Source organism: Aulonocara stuartgranti, assembly GCF_965226115.1.
Source record: "Aulonocara stuartgranti genome assembly, chromosome: 3".
NCBI lineage: Eukaryota > Metazoa > Chordata > Actinopteri > Cichliformes > Cichlidae > Aulonocara > Aulonocara stuartgranti.
In genome coordinates this window covers 10,998,178-11,020,870 of record NC_138941.1, presented here as the reverse complement: position 1 = coordinate 11,020,870, position 22,693 = coordinate 10,998,178, and the positions used below count along the sequence as shown (strand labels likewise).

Sequence of the window (22,693 nt, the reverse complement as noted above, 5' to 3'; positions counted from 1 at the left end):
TCCTCCAGCGAGCAATACGCTGCCTGGCGCAGTTTGCACGGACGGTGGACCGGTTGCGTCGCTCGTTTCCTGCGCGCGATCAAAGTGAGTCTTCGGCTGCACAGTGCAGCCACTGTCCCTCCTCCGGCCGGCGGACTAGTCCAGGCGAGGCGGATGACGTTGTCCCGGGTCTCGCTCGCTCTCGCACATGCAGGACTTGGCCCAGTCTGTCTTCTTCTGCCACACTCTGCGCCCTGCTTTTCACTTCATGTCTTTTTGTTTTGTAAGGTGGCTAACACGATCACTCCTCTTCTGCCTGCAGGACTCTGTGACTGCTCTGTGCTGTGGCAGCACACTCCAGCCTGATAGTTCATTTTACAGCTTTTGGCACTGCGACGCTCTCCTCGGCTCGACAGACACAATCTCACCATGTCGGCACAATATACTGAGTGCAATCCATAACATGATTTTATCTCACTGTAACTTTTAAATCGACCAAATGTTGCGTAAATGACGTGTCACGTGACTTGAGCACACGCACACCCCCTGTCCTCACAGCAGACATTCATCTTAGCCCCCCCCCCCCCCCCCCCCCCCCCGTGTTTTGAGATCATTGCTGCAACAAAAAGTTGCCACACATATTTCTACATGAAACGTACTGAATCAGTTGGCACATATTTAATATATATATATATATATATAATATTTAATATAATGTTGTTTTGTTGAGTGGCTGAAATAAAGCTGAATCACATCACAGGAACGACACAGCCCTGTTCCTCCAGGCTGTTAACCTGTGAATCAGCAAACATGTATGATTTATTGTCATTCATTTGCTGAACAAACTTTCCTCTGAACTTTGACCCTGAAAATTCAATTCAATTTTATTTATATAGCGCCAAATCACAACAAAAGTCGCCTCAAGGCGCTTCATAGATACAGAGAAGAACCCAACAATCATATGACCCCTATGAGCAGCACCCTAACCATGGATTGGAGAAGAATGTGAGATGGTAACAATGAGAGCTCAGGAGATGGCAAATACACTAGAAGAGCTACCTTTATATCACGCTGAGCTGAGGGTTTGTCAAGCCCAGCTCAGATTTTCAGGAGAAAGTTGATCTGAACCAAAAGCAGGAGGAGATCATCACTGCTGGACCGAAGGCTAAGAAGGAAGAGCTTCTGCTGTTTGCAGTGTATACTGCTGTGGATGCTGTATCGTGTGACATGCACAAGATGTTTCATTCAGACTGAACTCTTTCTTTGTAGTGTTTACCTGGAGAAGATCGGAGGGGCTGGCTAAAATGATGAAAGCTCGAAGCAGATTAGAACACCGCTTTGAAAACTTGTACGTGATGCTGTGGGGTTGATTCAGTGACCTTGTGGGGCCATAACAGAGAAATGACAGCAGTGTAGTGGATCAAATAAAGAGTGATGATGTTATATTTGTGACTGTAGCAGGACCAAGGCTCAAAAGGTTGCAGGCGTTGTTAATTGAGCAGAAGATGGACGGCATCAAGCCCTCTCCTCGACAGCTACAGGATCACAGTCTGCAGGTTCAGTTATGCAACGTTTTAGCATCGATGCGTGAAGTTAAGAGCAGACAGGGAGGTTATTTTTGCACTGGGCTGGAATGACTCAGTTTACCTGTCAAAGGCTATCACGGCTGGGAGAAAACCCTCAGCATTAGTAAAGAAGGACCACGGTGGCCTCTGGGTAGAAACACTGCAGAGTTCATGTGGATACGCTGCTGCATTAGGTCAGATAGAAATATCATAAAGCATCATTAAGTAAAAACGTTTATTAAGAACAAATGTTTAAATATTGTTAACGTGTTTCCCAGAAACATCTGTAGAGACAAAGAGCTTTCTGTTGTTGCTTCGAGGAAACAAGCTCTTCTTTTTAGTTTTGTCCTGGTATTTATTCCAGGACGGACTCATCCACTGAGCAGTGTTTGGGTTTCTTCGTTTTCCTCGTTCTGGATGCAAACTATTACAACTCGGGCTTTATTTCAGTGACAATGGCCTTAAGCTGCAATACAACAGGAAGTTACTCATATATAGTAATTTCCCAGACCATATTAAAAATCCATTAACAGGAAATACAAATGATGGGACAATGCCACAGCATGGACATTAGAACAGTTGGGAAAATTTACCTGGAAAAAGGTGAAAATGAGGCTTCATTGAACTGGAATTACAAAGACCAGGAATGTGAGATCCACCAGCCACAACTGAGGGTTTTTACACATCATATCCTCAAAGTAGAACTACAGTGATCAAAAGAATCGACTTTAATGTTATTCTTTCTTTATTTATGTCAGATTTAACCCCCCAAAAACGCTTTAATCTTTAACTAGTCTTTGGACGTAGCTACAGTACGGTCAGGTTGACAGTTTATGGGTAACATGTGGCCACCAGGCACTGTGACACACTTCCATGTTATATTACCTTGGCGTCCCGTAGGAATACAGGAGAATCATGTGAGGAATCTAAGAGTTGTTTCTTAATTCAATTCAGTTTTATTTACACAGCACCAAATCACAACAGCAGTCGTCTCAAGGTGCTTTATACTGTAAGGTAGCTCGTACAATAATACATACAGAGAAAAACCCAACAATCATATGACCCCCTGTGAGCAGCACTTTGGCGACAGTGGGAAGGAAAAACTCCCTTTTAACAGGAAGAAACCTCCAGCAGAACCAGGCTCAGGGAGGGGCGGGGCCATCTGCTGTGATTGGTTGGGGTGAGAGAAGGAAGACAGGATAAAGACATGCTGTGGAAGAGAGACAGATGAACCGCTGAGTGTTGTCCCGTCGAGGTGGCTCTTCTATGTTGTGCATTTATGGCACCAAACCACAAATGCAAAGGAAGAAAGGGTCGAGGCACAGCACCCAGCTGCCTGACAATATTCAGGCAACGTCCAAAGCCCCACAAAGGACCTACCCACACCCCACTGGCCCCGCCCAGATCAAGGAGCTGTCACAGCAGACAAAAATGTGAAGTCCGCACATAGTCGCCATGGCACCCACCAACCCACCACACCATCCCCCATGGAGCTACCAGGAGAGGCATACTGGCCCACTGAGGATCACAGAGGAGCAGACCCAGGGGGGCTGACAGCACAGCCCCCACCCACCAGTCGTGCAGCTTATATTGTATATTGTATGAAATGAAGGAAGGTGAGTGCTATTTTAAATGGTTGTAGAAAATGAAAAAACAGCAGGTGTATTGGCTGCATTTTTAGATAAATAGTTGTATCTGTTTACAAAATGTACAATTTATATTTGCATTTCAAGTTATAAACATTTACCCAACACGTCTGTGGTTTTTTTACAGTAAAAAATACTGCTAGGATTTTAGGTTCTTTGTGTGATTTCAGATCAGTAATAGTTACATTAATAGTAATAGTAATACTAATGCAGTATGTCAGTGAAAAACAACTAAAGTCAGTTGAGCTGAAAAGATACCAAACAAAGCAAGAGGAGGAAAAAATAAAATGAAACAATCTGAGGGTGAAATACAAACGTAAACTCAAAGGAGTCACAAATGTCCGGTTGTATTTCAGACCTCAGAGGGTGAATCCAACAAATCATGAAAAATGAGGTTTACATGTTTGTTCATGACAGTGCAGATTTCTGACATTTTGTGTCATTTAAGCTGCAACAATGTGACTGTTTTCTAACAAAAACAGTGAAACTTAAGTTAGACTTGTGTTTGTAAATGAAGCGCCCCATGTTGTGTAGCTTTCTGGAGTTTATACTTATTGGGCTACATATGTATTTAATATACAGGCTGTACAGTACATAACATCAAAACTCACATGTTTCATGTAACTAAAGTGTGTAATCATGTGGGTACAGACAATAATTAAGTTATAGACTATATTTATATGAAAAACGTGCATACTTACTGCATTTGAATCATTTTAACCACATGTAACCACCTGCATATGTGTTTGGGGGGAAAAGGCTTTGATTTTGCCACCCTAAGAAAATTTCTCTAGAGCCGCCCCTGACCATTTCACAGGATTTGCATTTAAAGATGCAACAAGACTAAAATGGTTAGGGTCAGGAGGTCAAAGGTCAGAGCTCCTGTGGGTCTGAGGGCGGCCTCACGCTGGAGAAGGATGAAGGAGTCTGACCTGAGCCAGTGTTTGACATGAACACATCAGCACTGCTGTCAGTGAGCCTAACGACAGCCGTTAGCATCATTTCAGTGTTTCAGTCATAAAAACACTTCCTGTCTCTGTGGTGGTTACAGTGACATCATGCAGTTTGTGCTTTGACCTCCAGAGGGCGACAAATCAGCACAGACAGAGAGCTCCATTCAAACTTTGCTGCCATCAGGAATAATTCTTCAAATATAATCATCAGTGTTTGAGCAGTTATGATATCAGGGACAATCTAGACATGTGTGACAATACTGAACATGTCACATGACACACCTCAAACATCATGTGATCCACTCTCAGTCTGCACTTTCATTCATGACTTCAACAGGTTGAAATGAGCTTTGAAGAAACATCAGTTCAGTGCTGAAATATTTAAACGCTGCAGGAAGAACAACAACAAAGTGATGACGGATGTTTGTGCTTCAAACAGGAAAACCAGCAGAAATAAATCACAGCCTGCCAGAGGTTTGGAGTTTCCGAGGTGCAACTGAACGCAGCACAGTGTTCCAATGCTCCTGATTGTCCTCAAACGTCTCTTTGGGTGTTTCCTTCCTGCTCAAAGTTTTCTTTCACTTCCTGAACTTCGTGGAGTGGAGCTTGTTGTTGGTGTGTGAAGAAACTGTAAGTTTGCTTTGTTTCCTCCTTTAACAGTTTGTCTTTAGGAACTTTACTGTTTGTTCAGCTCGTGTTTGATTTCTTCACACAACAAACTGTGTGTGTTTGTATTTCCGGTCTCTCCATTAAAGTCAGTGTGTAATGTTTCCTGGCTAACATCAGCTGTGTGCAGCTTAGTTCAGCACAAATCTGCCGCTCCATAGTTCACGGTAACGGACTCACAGCTGGACCAACGAGGCCGAGTGTGTCCGCCACTCTGAGCTACGTTCGTGTTTGTGTACTTGTAGTTTGTACTTTGAGTTCACTCAGAGCCCACAGAGGACGCAGCGTACGTGATGACGTCACAGCCCTTTACCTCCTTTACTGTCATTGTGATTAATATTTACACACGAGACACCTGCAGAGCTCTGACGCTAAGCTAGCCACACAGCTGCTAACACTAAGCTAAAGCTAAGCTAAAGCTAAGCTAACGCTAAGCTAACGCTAAGCTAACGCTAAGCTAACGCTAAGCTAGCCAAGAACCCAGAGTGAGTTAAAGCTGAGTAAACACTGACCCCAGACCAGCACCGTGATAAAGTGAGCTGCTGCTGCTGAACTTGAACAGGTAACAAAGTGATGAGCAGTCAGGCTGCAGGTTTCTACCTGTTCATGTTTCTACAGTAGAATCACTTTGAAGTGTCTTTGTGCTGTTTCATCTTTGATTTGTGTTCATAAACACTCAGAGAAACATCACGTGACCTCATCAGGATCTGTGTTGGTGTGTGGGGCTGTACCTCAGCTTTATGTTGTTACATGCTCATTTGTTCATTTTAACATCAAAGTAATGTTATGAGGAGTAATGAAGTAACGTACTCCATTACTTTTAATCAAAGTGTTCTGTGTAATATGTGTAATAATAACTGTTTTGAGTAATGACCAACACTGATCACAACAAAGAGGAAATGCCTCCAACATGCACAAACATTTGAGCCACAACATGCAGTTAATGTGCACAAATGTCTTTGATATGCTGCTCAGTGATGGTGGTGACTGTCAGAGCAGAGCTACTGAGAATCAATAAGTAATATCAATGATGGGATCAGAATCACTAAATTCTTCTCATCCCTGTCAGTATCATACATGTGCTGTATAATGTGATAAATGTAGAGGTGCTGGCTGTTCTCTCACTCTGCTGTTTAGCTGTAAAGGACGCCTCCCTGCCTTTGTCTCATTCATGACCTTTAATAGTCTCTTCTAACATGCAGAGATCTGTATGATCTGTTTCATAGAGTCTAACCAGCCTGTACAGGTAACAACAACAGTCACTGCATCACTGACACACAAACGTCATCTCTGTCAATAACAACATTCATACATGGAATAAAAACACATCAGTGGATCATTGCTGGAGCTGATGTTTGTGCTCCTGGTGCAAAGGCTCTCAGTTTCCTCCTTGAAATAACATCAGTGGTGGGTCAGCGACATGCTTTCTTTCCCTCTCAGGTTTAAATATCTGGGACTCTCCACCGTTTGGTTTTAGAGCTGAAGAAGCTTCTCAGATGAAACGTCTTCCAGAAACTTAAAGACGTCTCTTTTCTCTCCAAGCTCCTTAGATCACATGACCTGGATGACTGAACCTACAGACATATTGACCTGGTTTCATGGTCACATGACAGGTCAGAGGTCAGCGACTGTAACTCAGTTCCTCCTGTTAATGTGAACTCACTGAGTGTTTGTGGTTTACCTCTCAGACTGACTGAAGATGATGATGGAGGAAGAGGAGGACAGAGCAGAGTCTGCAGGCTCCAGCTGTCCATCTGTGAGGAGTGACCGGTCCAAAGGAAACAATCCAGCCTTCAGTGGTGAACCTGGAGCAACGAGGTCAGAGAGCTGAACTCACTGAGTAACAGAAATAATTCTGCACTGACATTATAATCAGTGTTGACTCTGGTTGATTGTCTGACTGTGTTTGTGAGCTGAGAGGAAATGAAAATGAGTTTGTAACAAAAATCAGTTTTGTCCAGTTTTCCTGTAAAAAGCTGAACTCTAATCTAAGAGGATGTTACTGACAGGAAACAGCTGCATTATCTGCAGTCTGTGTGATCACAGCTGCTTCAATCATGTTTGTGTCTGCAGAGGTCAGAGGTCACAGTCTGCAGGGTCCAGCTGTCCGTCTGTGAGGAGTGACCGGTCCAAAGATTTCCCTCCAGAGTTCAGTGGTGAACCTGGAGCAACGAGGTCAGAGAGCTGTGATGACTCCTTTACATGTTTGTGTTTCCTGGATAAATATGACCTGAAACATCCTCAGATTGTTACAAAGATTCATTAAAAAGAAAAGAATGAAAGAGAAAAGATCCAAATGTTCGACTTGGTCATTTGCTGTTTGAGGACAGTGATGCTCATATCTGTGGGGAAAGTGTGACCTGAGTGGGTTCATGTTTGTCTTTAAAGAACAGAGCTGCTCTGATTCTCTTTGTGTCTGATCTGTTAAACAGTCTGAGAGGTCACACAGAGACCCAGCAGCTAAAGCCTGGATCATACTGGCTGCTGTTACTCCATCAGGACAACACTGAACCACAGTGGTGTGGATGTAGTGGATAAATCCCACCATACTGATGCTCAGAGTTAACCACAGGGAACAAAACCAGATGTTACCTTCAGATTGTGACCTTTGGAGTGGACGATGCAGATTTCAATAGAGAATAAATGTTGTTGTTTTTCAGCTGTGAAGAAAGAATCTAATTTTCTGAACTTAAGAATTTATGATGCTGGAAACAACATGGAGACTATAACACAACATTTCCACTGTGTTCATAGAATGAATGTAAAACTGTCAGACATTCATTAAATATGCAAAATGTCTACAGAAGCATCAGAGGGTCAGACGTGAAGCACTCAGTGATTTTGATCAAATGACTCATCAGTTATTGATCTGTACTACACTGATCTACCACGTTAGTAAAGCTGGTGTTCTGGTGGTGGAGGGAGACTCGGATCATGTTCTGGTTTTGGAGCAGTGATCTGCTGATGGTTCAGTTTGATGAGCTTCTTCAAAATCATCCCTGACATCACCACTGAAAGGACGTCCATGAAAACAGACTGAAAATTACTGATATGTTCACAATCTGAGAGTTTAAAACTTGACAGACTTGATTCAGATGAAGTTATTTGAGCAGAAACTCCTGGATCTTTATCCTGTGTTGATCTAATCCTTCATGGTTCCTCCACAGAGTGGAGCAGCAGAGCTCAGAGGTTCCCAGTGGTCAGTCTGCCCAGCAGCATCAAACACAGCTGGACTCCATATTTATGGTCTGTACATGTACAACAACTACTGTTACATCTGTTCTGTTCACGGTCATCTCCATGCTGCTCTTTGTAGACCAGTGGATCGTCAGTGTGTCCAACATGGATCTGATGTTTGGCTCCATGATTTCAGTCTGATTGGCTCATTCATAAATATTCTGTTCCAGCTGCTGGAGGACAACATCATCACTTTTGTGAAGAACGAGCTGAAGAAGATCCAGAAGGTTCTGAGTCCAGATTACCCAGAATGCTTAGAGAGTCAGAGGAGCAGCAGCAGGGAGGCATGTGTGAAGATCACAGTGGACTTCCTGAGGAGAATGAAGCAGGAGGAGCTGGCTGACCGTCTGCAGAGCAGTAAGAGGATTTATCTAAAGATTTAAGCTGCTGGATAAATGAACATTTTCCAGAGATGGAAGATGGAGCAACATGTTTTAAAGATTAGTTCTTTTTGGAATTGAGTGTTTATTTTTCTTCTCATTCAGAACTTCAAGCTGCAGTTTGTCACCGTAACCTTAAATCCACCCTGAAGAAGAAGTTCCAGTGTGTGTTTGAGGGCATCGCTAAAGCAGGAAACCCAACCCTCCTGAATCAGATCTACACAGAGCTCTACATCACAGAGGGAGGGACTGCAGAGGTCAATGATGAACATGAGGTCAGACAGATTGAAACAGCATCCAGGAAACCAGACAGACCAGAAACAACCATCAGACAAGAAGACATCTTTAAAGCCTCACCTGGAAGAGATGAACCAATCAGAACAGTGCTGACAAAGGGAGTGGCTGGCATTGGGAAAACAGTCTTAACACAGAAATACAGCCTGGACTGGGCTGAAGACAAAGCCAACCAGGACATCCAGTTCATATTTCCATTCACTTTCAGAGAGCTGAATGTGCTGAAAGAGGAAAAGTTCAGCTTGGTGGGACTTGTTCATGACTTCTTTACTGAAACCAAAGAAGCAGGAATCTGCAGCTTTGAAGACTTCCAGGTTGTGTTCATCTTTGATGGTCTGGATGAGTGTCGACTTCCTCTGGACTTCCACAAAACTACAATCCTAACTGACCCTAGAAAGTCCACCTCAGTGGATGTGCTGCTGATAAACCTCATCAGGGGGAAACTGCTTCCCTCTGCTCGCCTCTGGATAACCACACGACCTGCAGCAGCCAATCAGATCCCTCCTGACTGTGTTGGCATGGTGACAGAGGTCAGAGGGTTCACTGACCCACAGAAGGAGGAGTACTTCAGGAAGAGATTCAGAGATGAGGAGCAGCCCAGCAGGATCATCTCCCACATCAAGACATCACGAAGCCTCCACATCATGTGCCACATCCCAGTCTTCTGCTGGATCACTGCTACAGTTCTGGAGGATGTGCTGGAAACCAGAGAGGGAGGACAGCTGCCCAAGACCCTGACTGAGATGTACATCCATTTCCTGGTGGTTCAGGCCAAAGTGAAGAAGGTCAAGTATGATGGAGGAGCTGAGACAGATCCACACTGGAGTCCAGAGAGCAGGAAGATGATGGAGTCACTGGGAAAACTGGCTTTTGATCAGCTGCAGAAAGGAAACCTGATCTTCTATGAATCAGACCTGACAGAGTGTGGCATCGATATCAGAGCAGCCTCAGTGTACTCAGGAGTGTTCACACAGATCTTTAAAGAGGAGAGAGGACTGTACCAGGACAAGGTGTTCTGCTTCATCCATCTGAGTGTTCAGGAGTTTCTGGCTGCTCTTCATGTCCATCTGACCTTCATCAACTCTGGACTCAATCTGATGGAACAACAACAAACAACATCCAAGCGGTCTAGTTTTTTTAGAAAAAAAGAGTCTCTCCACCAGAGTGCTGTGAACAAGGCCTTACAGAGTCCAAATGGACACCTGGACTTGTTCCTCCGCTTCCTCCTGGGTCTTTCACTGCAGACTAATCAGAGTCTCCTACGAGGTCTGCTGACACAGACAGGAAGTAACTCACAGACCAATAAGAAAACAGTTCAGTACATCAAGAAGAAGCTCAGTGAGAATCTGTCTGCAGAGAAAAGCATCAATCTGTTCCACTGTCTGAATGAACTGAATGATCGTTCTCTAGTGGAGGAGATCCAACAGTCCCTGAGATCAGGAAGTCTCTCCACAGATGAACTGTCTCCTGCTCAGTGGTCAGCTCTGGTCTTCATCTTACTGTCATCAGAAGAAGATCTGGATGAGTTTGACTTCAAGAAATACTCTGCTTCAGAGGAGGCTCTTCTGAGGCTGCTGCCAGTGGTCAAAGCCTCCAACAAAGCTCTGTAAGTACATATGTGATCATAGCTTTAGCTTTTAAATGTTTATTCTAGTTAACACAGATCAGGTGGAACAACTCAAATAAAATATCAAAAATATTAAGTGGTCATCGGTACTCAGTTTGTTCAATACTGAATACAATGGAGCACAAATTGTCCACGTTTCTGAAATATTTCTGGGTGTAACTGTCACCAAAGTGCAATTTAGACCTGGCCTGTAGTTGTTATCTAAGTGATAATCATCAATTCTACTAAAACAAATACAAAATAAAGAAGTTTGACACATTCTGTTGATATCAAAAGCACACTGAACAATTCAGTGTTGTTTTACTGCTGTTCTCTCTTCACTTCTTCTCCTCTGATTCTCTCCACATGTTGCTCTGCATCAGTGCTCAGTTTCCTGACAAAACAAGATGAAATATTGCTAAATATAATAGTATCTCCTTACACTTCAACATAAGTGTTTTATTTTTGTAATTGTTTATCTGTTATTTTTCAGACTGAGTCACTGTGACCTGTCAGAGAGAAGCTGTGAAGCTCTGGCCTCAGGTCTCAGCTCTCAGACCTCTAATCTGAGACAGCTGGACCTGAGTAACATCAACCTGAAGGATTCAGGCGTGAAGCTTCTGTCTGAAGGACTGAAGAGTCCACACTGTACACTGGAAACTCTCAGGTGAGATCAAGCATTTTTCTTTCATCAACTGACAGAATTAGCAGATTAATAATAAGGCAGTCCTCTAATAAGAGGAGAAGTGGAGGTGCTTTGAAGGGCAACATACTCTTATGTTAACAAGACAGGAAGTAGTTCCTGGGAACTGCTTCCTTTGTTGTTGTCTAAGTAGAAACATGATGGTGAAACAGTGATGAGTTTGCAGAGGTGAATCCACAGCACACAACACAACAATGCTGTTGCGAGCTGAAAGCAGACTTCTCACAGATTCTGAGGCTGCAGGTTTCATCACTGTCCAACCAAAATTCACTGAACCAGCAGTAAATGAACGTCCAAAACGACGCTTCATGTTTAAAAAACAGATGATCAGGGGGATTTGTGTTTAGATCTTTTTTGTGTGATCTGTTCACCTGCTGTTTCAGCTGTTTGGTGGTTGTTGAGATGGTTTTGTGAACTTTTAGCTGAGATCCTGACGTTTCTGTAGATACCACACATGTCTAATTACTTTGTATAGCATGAATGGCCATAACGAGGTTTTTAACAGTAAGAAAAGTTGTAAAACTTCAGAAAATATAGTTAAAAGTCCAAAACCTTCTACGTCTGGTGGCTTGTGGTAAGGAGCAGATCAAACGAGTAAAGAATTACGTTATAATTATAAATGGCTTCAACAGCACATTCAGGTCTGTGAGACTCATTCAGACACTGAGCCGTGGCTCTGTGCTACATGCACATATTTCTGCATCTCTGCCATTCAGACACACTTTATATATAGTTTATTTTATGTAGTATTCAATACTGAACTGTACATTTAGTCTTTTTAAAGGCAGCAAGTTTTATTCAGTGTTTTCATAAAAGCCTTATTTTTATCCATTTACTGCTATTAGGAAGAACACGTGAGTTTAAGACCTGGACCAGTTTGAAACCTTTTGTCCTCCACAGTGGAAAATGGGTGGAAATAAAAATGGGTCTCACTTTAGCCAGCTCCTAATTTTATCAGTTCTACTCTCAGCGTCTCCTGTATATCTCCTGTATAAATGTTGCACTCAGCTTTGTGGTCTCCAATATCACTGAAATGCAGCCAGATGCTGCTCATTTTGCCTTTTCACTCTTTCCTGACACGCTTGCATTTCAGTACAGCTCCCATTTCTCTGTGTACTGGTCTCTACCACTACCCTTGCTGTCTATGGGACATGTCCTCTTTCACATAATGGTATGATCCCAGTCTGTCTCTTAAAGTGATTGGCCACATGGTTTGCTCATCAGAATAAAACCTCAGCCGTGCTCACATTGATTATCAGCAAGCCTGAAAATTCATCAATATTTGACATATGAAATTATCTCAAGGGCTTGATTTGGCCCACGGGCCATATGTTTGACACCCCTGGTTTACACAGTTTGGTATTCAATGTACAAGTGAGTTAGCTCTCAGCTAACTAGCAGACAAGCTAACTGCTGGGACTGCGTCTTTCTAACAAGAGCGTCAGACACTCAGACTGGTTTCCTTTGTGGATGATGATGTGTTCTCACACTGATCCTTCATGCTGATGCTGCCATCCACCCACTGCTCCTGGATTCCTCATCATCATCTCCATCAGCCCTCACAATACTCCACCTTCTTCAGCTTCATGTTCAGCAGCCTGGATGGACAGTAATTCTTTCCATGGGTTATGGTGGGACATTGAGAGCTGAAGTCAAACAGCAGTGAGAATGAAAGACTGATTCATTTCTATTTAGTCTTGTGATGTGCAGCTTTGTTCAGAGCATTAAGGCCCAGCAAAGATTACTGAGGTCATAGAGTCCTGATGAAACCTGTGTGCTTATAGAAACTGAGACCAGATGAACCAGAATAGAAGGACATTAAAATGAAGTGTCAGCTACACAAAGGCAAAGCTATTCAGTTGTTGCTGTGAGTTATTTAAATGGAGGATGGAGTCAGACTTTAAGCTGCTGGACTCAGTCACTATATCCTGTTGTCCTCATAGAACCTGGACACACAGACTCACCTGTGACACAGTGACACACAGTGTGGGCTACACACACATTAGAAAGTGGATCAGTCACACTTGTGCAATCATTTGTTGTGCTGGGAAACCATGAACACTTTGAATCACATTAATGGCTTTGTTACAGCAACATTCAATCATGAGTTCAAAAGTAGTGCATTGTGTACTTATTGTAATAGTACTGCAGTATGAGAAGTGCAACATTCAGTGTGCAGAAACAGATCAGGTGCTTTCTAACAGCAGTGTTCCCTTTAACACAGCAGCAGTTCAAATATTTCTGTCAGTCTGAGCTGAAACATGAATCTAATCAAATATCAAATCAAAGTTCTTTGCCTCTGCCAGGACGTTAACATTTGATCTAGTTTTTTACAAAGTTCCCTCAGCGTCCAGAGCCACCAACATACCTTTGATCAACAGCAAGTGAACATTTATAAATGTGTGTTTGCAGAACAGGAAGCAGCAGAACTATTGTTCTGTTATCAGGCAGCAGCACAAACGCTCATCAGCTCATTTACTGTGCAGGACTTTGAGTGTGTGAAGTGTGTGTTTGTGCTGGATTTCCTTTGGAGAATCTCAGTCAGAAACCAGACAAAGAAAAACTCTTTCAACAGTCCAGGTTGAGTTGACAACATGAACTGCATTTATCTTCCTCTGACTGACATGTTCTTCCTCCTCTGCACCGAGCCAGCTGCTAAGACTCACAAGCTCATTGACATTTTCTGATGATAAAGAAACTCTCTTCTTCTGCACAATATGAGCAGCAACAGAGAAGAAGCTTTCACAGGTACAGATGTTGCAGCTGTGGCCAAGTACATGTGCTGCATGTTGGAGCAGCACTCTGATGGACAGGCCTCTGTACTGATGGTGGGCTCTGCTCTGTATCCACCACACTGTTCTCAGCTGAGTCTTCCTCCTGTTCACACTCTGATGAAGCACCAACAGGGCCAACTTCTTCTCTGGTGGCTCGGATGTTGTTGCTTCCACAGGTTTCCCTCCAACAACCCTCTGTTCCTTCAGTAAGTTCAGTAAGATCTGGGTAAACACTTGAGCTCCTTGAATCTGGCTCCAGCAGCAGTTTTCACATATACAATGTTGGCATTTTGCTTGCGTGTCTCCAGGTCTGTTCTGAATGTAGACTTGAATTTGACCACGTAGGCGGGGTCATCATCTGAGCTCTCCATCACCTGAGAGAGATGACAAAACACAGAATCACAGAGCATGAAACCAACGTTTCTCCTCCCAGAAGTTCAGTCACAGACCTGCAACAGAAACAAGAAGATTCAAATGACGCAGAGCTTTCATTTACTTATATCCACAAACATGTCCTCTACATATTCATGCTGTATTTACACACACATACAGAGGCTGTTTGTCTCTCACACACCGACAGGACACTGAGAAATACATCATGTTAAATATACCTGCAGGCTTCCAGCTGTGCGCTTTGTCCCTGTCAGCTGTGATCGCCATGGCAACCTTGGTGTTGTGCGCGATGCAGGAACGTGTTCAAAGGCAGACGTCTGGCAGCAGCATCATATTTGATGCACTATCTGTACTGAGTGTGCTGACTTTATTTCAAATGTCCCACTGCTGTGCAACATGAATCACATGTTCTGCACGTTTCTGTAACTCCCAGGTAACCATGGTTACCCAGCCACGCCCAGTAGTCTCCAGAGAGACCAACAGCATGTTCATGTTGTAACGCCGTGGCTTTCGTAGTCTCTCCTTTTTCTACAGCTCATGTGTTCTTCTTGTGATGCTGCGTCTTGAGGCTCATACATGCCGTCATTTGTTGATCCTAAGAACGTTCCTCAGACCGACTTCTTCAACAACAGATAACTTTAGTTGTATCAACACTGCCTCCTGGAACAGTTTAAAATGAACATGTCAAAGATCTGTACCTGTCTCCATGTTTCTGTCCCCGCCCCTTTCTTTCTGTCCTGGGTCATGTGAGCGCTGCAGTAGTATTAGGCCCACCCTCAATGCTCTCATTGGCTGAGATGCATAATGACGCCCATTTCAAGCCAGCACTGATCAACATCCCTCCTGTGACCCATGGCTTTTATATTCAGAGCCAGTGAGCACTTTCACAATAATCATGATTTTAAAAACTGTGATTAAAATAATTGCTGACGTTAATCAATTAATGAGTCAACGAGATAATAACAGGTTAAGTTGCCCTAATAATTAGACTTTGGTGACAAACTGATGTGATCTCCATGTTTCCTTTGTTGGACTGTGGGCGAGTGTCAGAACTGAATGTACTGAGTAACATGTGGAGTTTAAACATGTGTCAGTTCCAGTTTTAGAGCTCTAAAGTGCAGCTATCATGTTAGGAATATGTTAGGAATAGACAGGAACACTGAGCACACTGAGGTCAAATCTTTATTTATCCAGTTCATCTGTAGGCTGAGCTCAGTCCATCCAGTTAGTGAAATGATGTTTAAAGGTCTCCTTGTTCTGTGAGTGTGCACAGATCCTGAAGCAGAAAGCCTGGGTTACAGAGAAATGATCATCACTGTGATGATGCTCATCATCTCTGACTGGGATTTGAGGTTTTGTCAAAGCAGCAAAGAAAGCCTGGCTATGTTGGACTGGGTGTGGCAGCAGCTCCCAGTTTGAGTTCAGGAGACAGACACCCTCTCTACTTTGAAGATCAGCTTCAAACTTTCCTTTTTGATAAAGCTTATAGTTCGAGCTGGATCAGGTGACCCTGAACCATCCCTTAGTTATGCTGCTATAGGCTCAGGCTGTTGGTGGACTTCCCAGGATGCTCTGCTTTCTTCTCCCCTCTTTTCACTCCTGATGCTTTTATATGTCACTACTGCATGTCCTTAACTTTTGTCTCTCTGTTTTGTTCTTGTCTCTCTGAGCTCATCTCTTCTCTTTCCCCTCACCCTGCAACCAGTCATGGTAGATGCTCCTCCTGGAGCCTGTTTTCACTGGGAGGATCTTTGTGTCAAAGGGAGTTCTTCTTCCCACCATCACCAAGTGCTACTCACAGTGGAGGCGGTTACCTTACACTGTTAAACAGCTTCAGATGACTGTTGTTGTCTGTTGGGTATTGTCACTTATAAATAAAGTTACAATGGATGGATAGATGTTATTGTGACAAAGAGAAAACAACTGTTGACAGATAGATTGTTGTTTTGTGTGTCTGCAGTCTGTCAGGTTGTCTGATCACAGAGGAAGGCTGTACTTCTCTGGCCTCCGCTCTGAGCTCCAACCCCTCCCATCTGAGAGAGCTGGACCTGAGCTACAATCATCCAGGTCTCTCAGGAATGAAGCTGCTGTCGGCTGGACTGAAGGATCCAGGCTGGAGACTGGACACTCTCAGGTATGGAGAGAAAATCTGATAGAGGAGGAAGAGCTGGAAACATTTCCCGTGTCTTTCACTCACTTCCTGTTTGTTTCCTGCAGATGACACATGAACAATCACACATGCAGGAATATTTTCAGGGACAGACACACTAGTCTAGCTGGATAGTTCATGGATATTTATGTAGGGGTCTCCAAGGAGTCTGTTTGCAGGAACATTTAGGTCACAGGTGTACCTGATATAGATACCAGTGTACCTAATAAAGTGTCAGCTAACATTTGGAAATGGAAGCTTAAATAATGACAAACTGTACATTCACAGCTGAAGTCACAATAAATTTGTTCTCAAGTGCACATTTTTCTGTTATTGTTCTCAAACAACAGAATGAGAATGAAATATTGATTCTAACAGGGCCCATAAACAGCATTAGCTTAGTAGCATTAGCTTATCAGAGTTTCCATCATGGTCACACAAATCCTTAGCAGAGAAAAGTGGCCTACTTAGCAATAGCTGCTCAAGTTGTATAAAGAAAGGGAAAACAGTATTAGCATTAGCTGCTAATGGCAGCTTACTTAGCATAAACTCTTCACATCTTTATAATGCAAGGGAAAGGAGTCACTCATGGAAGCCTATTTAGCATTAACGTCTCACATCATTATAACACAAGGGAAAAGGGTATTAGCGTTAGCTACTAATGCTTATTCACCTCAAATTAGCTTTAGCTGCTAATGGTAGCCTACTTAGCATTAACTCCTCACTAATATAATGCTAATTCACATCAAATTAGCATTAGCTGCTCATATTGTTATAAGGAAAGAGAAAACGGTATTAGCATTAGCTACTAATAATTATTCAGCCCTAATTAGAATAAGCCTCTAAAAGCAGCCTACTTAGCATTAACTCCTCACATCGTTGTTACCCAACGGAAAAGAGTATTAGTATTAGCTACTATCATTTTTAATAAGTAAGAGAAAACAGTGTTAGCATTATTGAATAATGCTAATTCACACTAAATTAGAATTAGCTATTTACAAGAGCGTACTTAGAATTAGCCGCTCACATTGTTAAAAAGTAAGGGAAAACAGTATTAGTATTAGCACATAATGCTAATTCACGTCAAAGTAGCATTAGTTAATAATGGCAGCCTACTTAGCATTAACTGCTCACTAATATAATGTTAATTCACATCAAATTAGAATTAGCTGCTCACATTGTTAAAAGGGAAGGGAAAACAATATTAGCATTAGCTGCTAATAATTATTCACCTAATTAGAGTTAGCCCCTAATGGAAGCCTAGTTAGCATTAACTCCTGACATAGTTATAATGCAGGGGAAAAGGGTTACCATTATCAGATAATGCTAATTTACATCAAATTAACAATTGTTAATAATGGTAGACTTCGTATCATTAGCTGCTGTCATTCTTACAAAGCAAAGGAAAACAATATGAGCATTAGCTGCTAATGCTTTTTCATCTAAAATTAGCATTAGCCACTAATGGCAGCCTACTTAGCATTAACTCCTCACTAATATAATGCTAATTCACGTCAAATTAGCATTAGCTGCTAGCATCAGCCTACCTAGCACTAGTTGTTCACATTGTTAAAAGGGAAGAGAAAACGATATTAGCATTAGCTACTAATAATTATTCACCCCTAATTAGAATTAGCCGCTAATGGCAGTATACTTAGCATTAACTCCTCACATTGTTATAATGTAAGGGAAAAGAATTAGCATTATCTAATAATGTTGACCTTGGCCCACTGGAAAAGTTCAGAACTAAAGATTTAGGAGTGTTTCTCGATAGCTCTTTCTCATTTGAGAAACAAATGAACTCTGTTATTAAAACCAGCTGTAAGGTTTATATTGTTGATTGATGCTTAGAAATATTTACTCATATATGCTTAGAGTTGTATAATCGATTGCATAATGATAGAGGTTTGATCCTGAGTAGTCTGTAAAGACTCTGTGTGCTTTCCAGAGTGCTCTGGCATGCACACACCACTTGGGGCCATGAGAGAGGTCGTACCCTCTCTTACTGATTTATGGTGTAGGACAGGGGTCTCAAACTCAATTTAGCTGGGGGCCGCTGCAGGCAGAGTCTGGGTGAGGCTGGGCCGCAGTAGGTTTTCCACAAGAAAGGCATGGTTAAAAAATTCCAATCTTCTCAAATCTCTTTATTTTTATTTTTTAACACAAAATATGAAAAATGAATAAACAAATTAAGAATTAATAAGAAAAAAAATCAATCTGTAATACATAAATAAAATAATAATAAGATGTTTTTAGTCAGTGAACTTGTGTTTTTCTTTCAGTCTTCTATATCTGCTGTATTTAGATTGAAATGTCTGTATTAACAGTTCTATAACCTTCTTCTGAACATGAATGGAACACTGGAGAAAATGAACTGTTCTTCTGAACATGGGTTCTCTTGCCTACTCCTTGCTGCTAGAGACCTGGCAGCGTTTCCTCTCGCATAGCCGAGCCAGATTTGGCCTGAGGGAGGAAGCAGTTGCGACCCTCAGTATGTCTTGAAGATGATCATCCGTAAGTCTGGACCTGTACTTGGACTTATTGAAGTTCAAAGTGGAGAAGAGCTTTTGGCACAAGTATGTGCTACCAAAAAGGCACATGGTCCGCTTGAACATTCGGGAAAGCCGAGGGAAACTAGGGCTCAAGTCTCTCAAAAATTGTCCAAGCTTGTCTGCTTTTCCACTCACCTCCCTGAACTTTGCTTTGAGTTCAGAGTTGCACTGCAGCTCAATGAGCTCCATTTGAAGCACAGAAGGGGCATCTTGCACATCAAAGGAGAAGGGGTCCGCAAAAATGTGAAAGGTGGCTCTGTGTGTCTTGAAGTCAGCAAATCTGTGATCAAATTCCTCCTGTAGCCTCAAAATGACATCAACATACTCGTCAGCACTGAATGGTGTGCCTGCATCCACGAGTGCCTTGCATGCTGGGAAATGGCAAAGGTTTGTCTGAGAGAGCTGAGCTTTCCAGAGCGCCAGTTTTGTGGAGAATGCTCTCACGTTGTCATAGGCAGCACTGACAAGTTGCCCCTGGCCTTGTAACGTCTTGTTCAGTACATTAAGCTCATGTGTCATATCAACAAGAAAAGCTGAGTCCATGAGCCATTTGGGATCAGTTAGCACAGGAACACTAACTCCATCCTTCTCCATGAAGGCTTCACTTCTGCTCTCAACTCAAAAAGTCTCTTTAATACATTTCCCCTGCTGAGCCAACGTACCTCAGTGAAGTCGAGCACATCCCCATATTCTGACTCCATTTCCTCTAAAAAAGCACAGAACCTTCGGTGCTTTAAGCCCCTGGATCTGATTTGGTTGATGCATTTCACAACAATAGACATCACATTGTCAAACTTCAGGCATTTGCTGCAAAGGACCTGCTGATGGATGATGCAGTGCAGAGCAATGGCCTCCTCCACGCCTTCCTCTTCCAGTTTGTTTTGTGCCACCAGTCCATGTTTCCTCCCTGTCATTGATGGCGCTCCATCTGTTGTTATTCCAACAAACCTCTTCCATGGCAAACCAACATTCTCAATGGCATCACACAGCTTGTAAATATCTGCTGAGCGGTGGTCTGGCCATGCATTGGAATTACTGTGAGCAGCTCCTCCATCACTTCAAAACTGTCATCAACACCACGGACATACATTGGGAGCTGGGCAGTGTCGGTGACGTCTGTGGTCTCATCAAGAGCGACTGAGTATACACTGAAACATTTGGCTTTCTCACACAGTTGGTCATAAATGTCACTTGACAGGTCAGAAATGCGATCTGCTGCGGTGTTGGCAGAAAGGCTGATGTTGCTAAACTGACCTTTCTTTCCCGGACAGACTATATTTGCAGCCTGCAATATGCACTTTTAGACAAATGCACCTTCTGTGAATGGCTTCCCTGCTTTAGCAATCATCTCACTAACCACGTGGCTCCGACTGCTGCATTATTCTCTTTGGTTGCTTTCTTGGAGAAATCTTGCTGCCTCAGTAGATCTGTTTTAAGACTGGCAACCCGGTTCGCTCTCTCGTCTCCCTGGTATTTTGCATCCAGCTCAGCATGTCTAGTTGTGTAATGACGTTTCAAATTGTATTCCTTGTGCAGCGCAACTTTCTCTGTGCAAATAAGACAGGTCGGGGTGCCCCTGTGCTCAACAAAGAAATATTGCATTTCCCACTTTTCCTGAAATTGTCGGTGCTCATCACCAACCTTTCTCTTCACCGCAGGCTTTGAAAAAGACATGTTTGGGGCTATGTGACATTTATAATTCTACTTGGTGTCACTGTCGCATTGAAGTTTCAATCAAGCGTTTAGCCGACGGACGGGGAACGTCTCAACGCGTAGAGAACGTCATTTCTGCTTCTTTTTCTTGCAACCGTAGCACGGCGATCGGCAGATAAAAAGCCGGTAGCAGTCTCCTTTGTTTTTACGCTCGATGTTCATGTCTTTCATGACGACACGAACACCGTGGCGTTTGCAGATGGTAGAAAGTGCAGGGATAGCGAGCGCAAAAAAGGCGACTGCTCACGGCGCCGGGCTGTTGTTACAGGAGAAAGAAGCGGAAATGACACCGTGACATATAACAAATAACATCAGCTGTTTCTGATGTTAGTTGTTTTGACTGCTTTTACATTATATTGAAATATATGTAATGTTCATGTTTGCTGCAATGCAAACGCAGTGATGCAAATAAAAACATGGAGCCACAAATTACGGTGCGACCCTATAATTAGTCCGGGTTACCGGGGACTGTTGTTGCCGATGAACAGGTGTCGCTATGTGACTGCAGACTGAATTGGGCTGCATTGAGTTCATGACTTTTCTTTTATCCCGCCGCCTACGCATCACTGTGAGAGTTAATATGAGATCTCTCTCTGTGGAAAAATAACTTTAAATCCCACTGACGTGTGTATAAATCTATATACGTATAATGTCCCGCTGGGCAGCAACTTAAAAAAACAACTTTTTTTGAAGTGTTGTGAACGCAGCGCGCTGGGGCGAATGTCGGCGTTTGCCCAATAGAAAGGAGGAAGCCAGCCAGGCACAGAAAGAAAGAAACACTCCAGGGCAACGCTGCTGGAACTTTGACTCATTGAGAAATGTTTCCCTGCTTGCATCAAGCCCGGCTGGTGTCCCCTGAGATCCATATCCCACCCTGATTGGTGGGTTAATTCAGCTCCGCCCACAACACTGTAAAGTGTCATACATTATCAAACTAACATTACATTTTCATATTAAGGTGGGGCCAAAAACTATCGTCCTGCGGGCCGCAATTGGCCCACCGGCCGCGAGTTTGAGACCCCTGGTGTAGGAGGACACCTACTCTGTGTCTGGTTAAGTATAAGAGCCCTTTGTTAGGGGGACCGCTGGACTCTTAGCACCAGCTTTGGGGTCACAGGGTCACATCTGGAACACACACACACACACACACACACACACACACACACACACACACACACACACACACACACACACACACACACTATGCACAGACTGGTACTCTTTGTTCATACCTGTGTAAGACGTCATAATGAACTTGTGCATATTCATGTAAGCTCAATAAAGAGCAGTGTTACGAGGGAGCAGACGAGAGCGACTGAGGTCAAGTGAAGGAACGGCGCTGTCACAGTTCTCTCCCTCATCAATTGTCTGGTTCCAGCGGTGGGTCTGTGCTAGACGACCCATCACCAGCTTTTTCCACTGGTTACCAGTACGTGGTAGAATCCACTTCCAGATCTGGTTGTCTTTAAATCTGTGAATGGATTGGCTCCATCTTATCTCTCTTTAACAAAAGAATCCAAGTGGAGCCCTCAGGTCTGCAGATAAGCAGCTTCTGACCAGAACTAGACGTAAAAACAGAGGTGAGCTTTATCGATGGCTGCAGCCAAACTCTGGAACAGTCGCCCTTCACATCAGGTCGTCACCAACACTGGACATTTTTAAAAGCCGGTTGGAAACACATTTGTACTCTGTAGCTTTCAATCCTGACCAGTCTTTATAGTCATTACTGTGTATGTTTCCTATTTTCTCTCTACTCTGTGCAGCACTTTGGCTCAAGCTGTTTTTAAATGTGCTGATAAATAAATGTAGATTTCTTTGAATAAAACAGTGGAGCCGAGCTTTGAGCTCAGTGTGTAACAGTGTGTGTGTGAGAGCCATGTAATGTCCATGTGTGCATGCTGACTGTGCTGCTCTGACCCCCCTCCTCCTTTCAGGGTGGAGCCTGCTGGAGTCCGATGGTTGAGACCAGGTCTGAGGAAGTGTAAGTGTGTTTTTAATGGGATTCATGAAAACAAAGCAGCACACATTCAACCATCTTCATCATGTCAGGAGTCATCATCAAAGTGTCAATCAATGAACAGAT

At 43.1% G+C, this 22,693-nt stretch overlaps 2 protein-coding genes across 4 annotated transcripts in view; one reads left to right on the top strand and one right to left on the bottom strand.

The window, feature by feature from the left end:
- LOC309702164 (NACHT, LRR and PYD domains-containing protein 12-like) overlaps positions 1–22,693 on the top strand; it is a 202,511-nt gene that overhangs the window by 176,665 nt on the left and 3,153 nt on the right. For 2 of the 3 annotated variants that reach the window (XM_082526618.1, XM_082526619.1), the window contains 2 exons: positions 16,157–16,330; positions 22,545–22,591. In XM_082526618.1, the coding sequence (XP_082382744.1) occupies positions 16,157–16,330; positions 22,545–22,591 (221 nt within the window). The remainder of the gene's footprint in view (positions 1–16,156; positions 16,331–22,544; positions 22,592–22,693) is intronic. The other variant, XM_082526620.1, reaches the window with a different exon arrangement.
- Positions 14,020–22,693, bottom strand: part of LOC309702186 (protein NLRC3-like) — a 374,484-nt gene continuing 365,810 nt past the window's right edge. Inside the window, exon 9 of the mRNA XM_082526677.1 lies at positions 14,020–14,177. Within this exon, the coding sequence (XP_082382803.1) occupies positions 14,174–14,177 (4 nt within the window). The 3' untranslated portion in view covers positions 14,020–14,173. The remainder of the gene's footprint in view (positions 14,178–22,693) is intronic.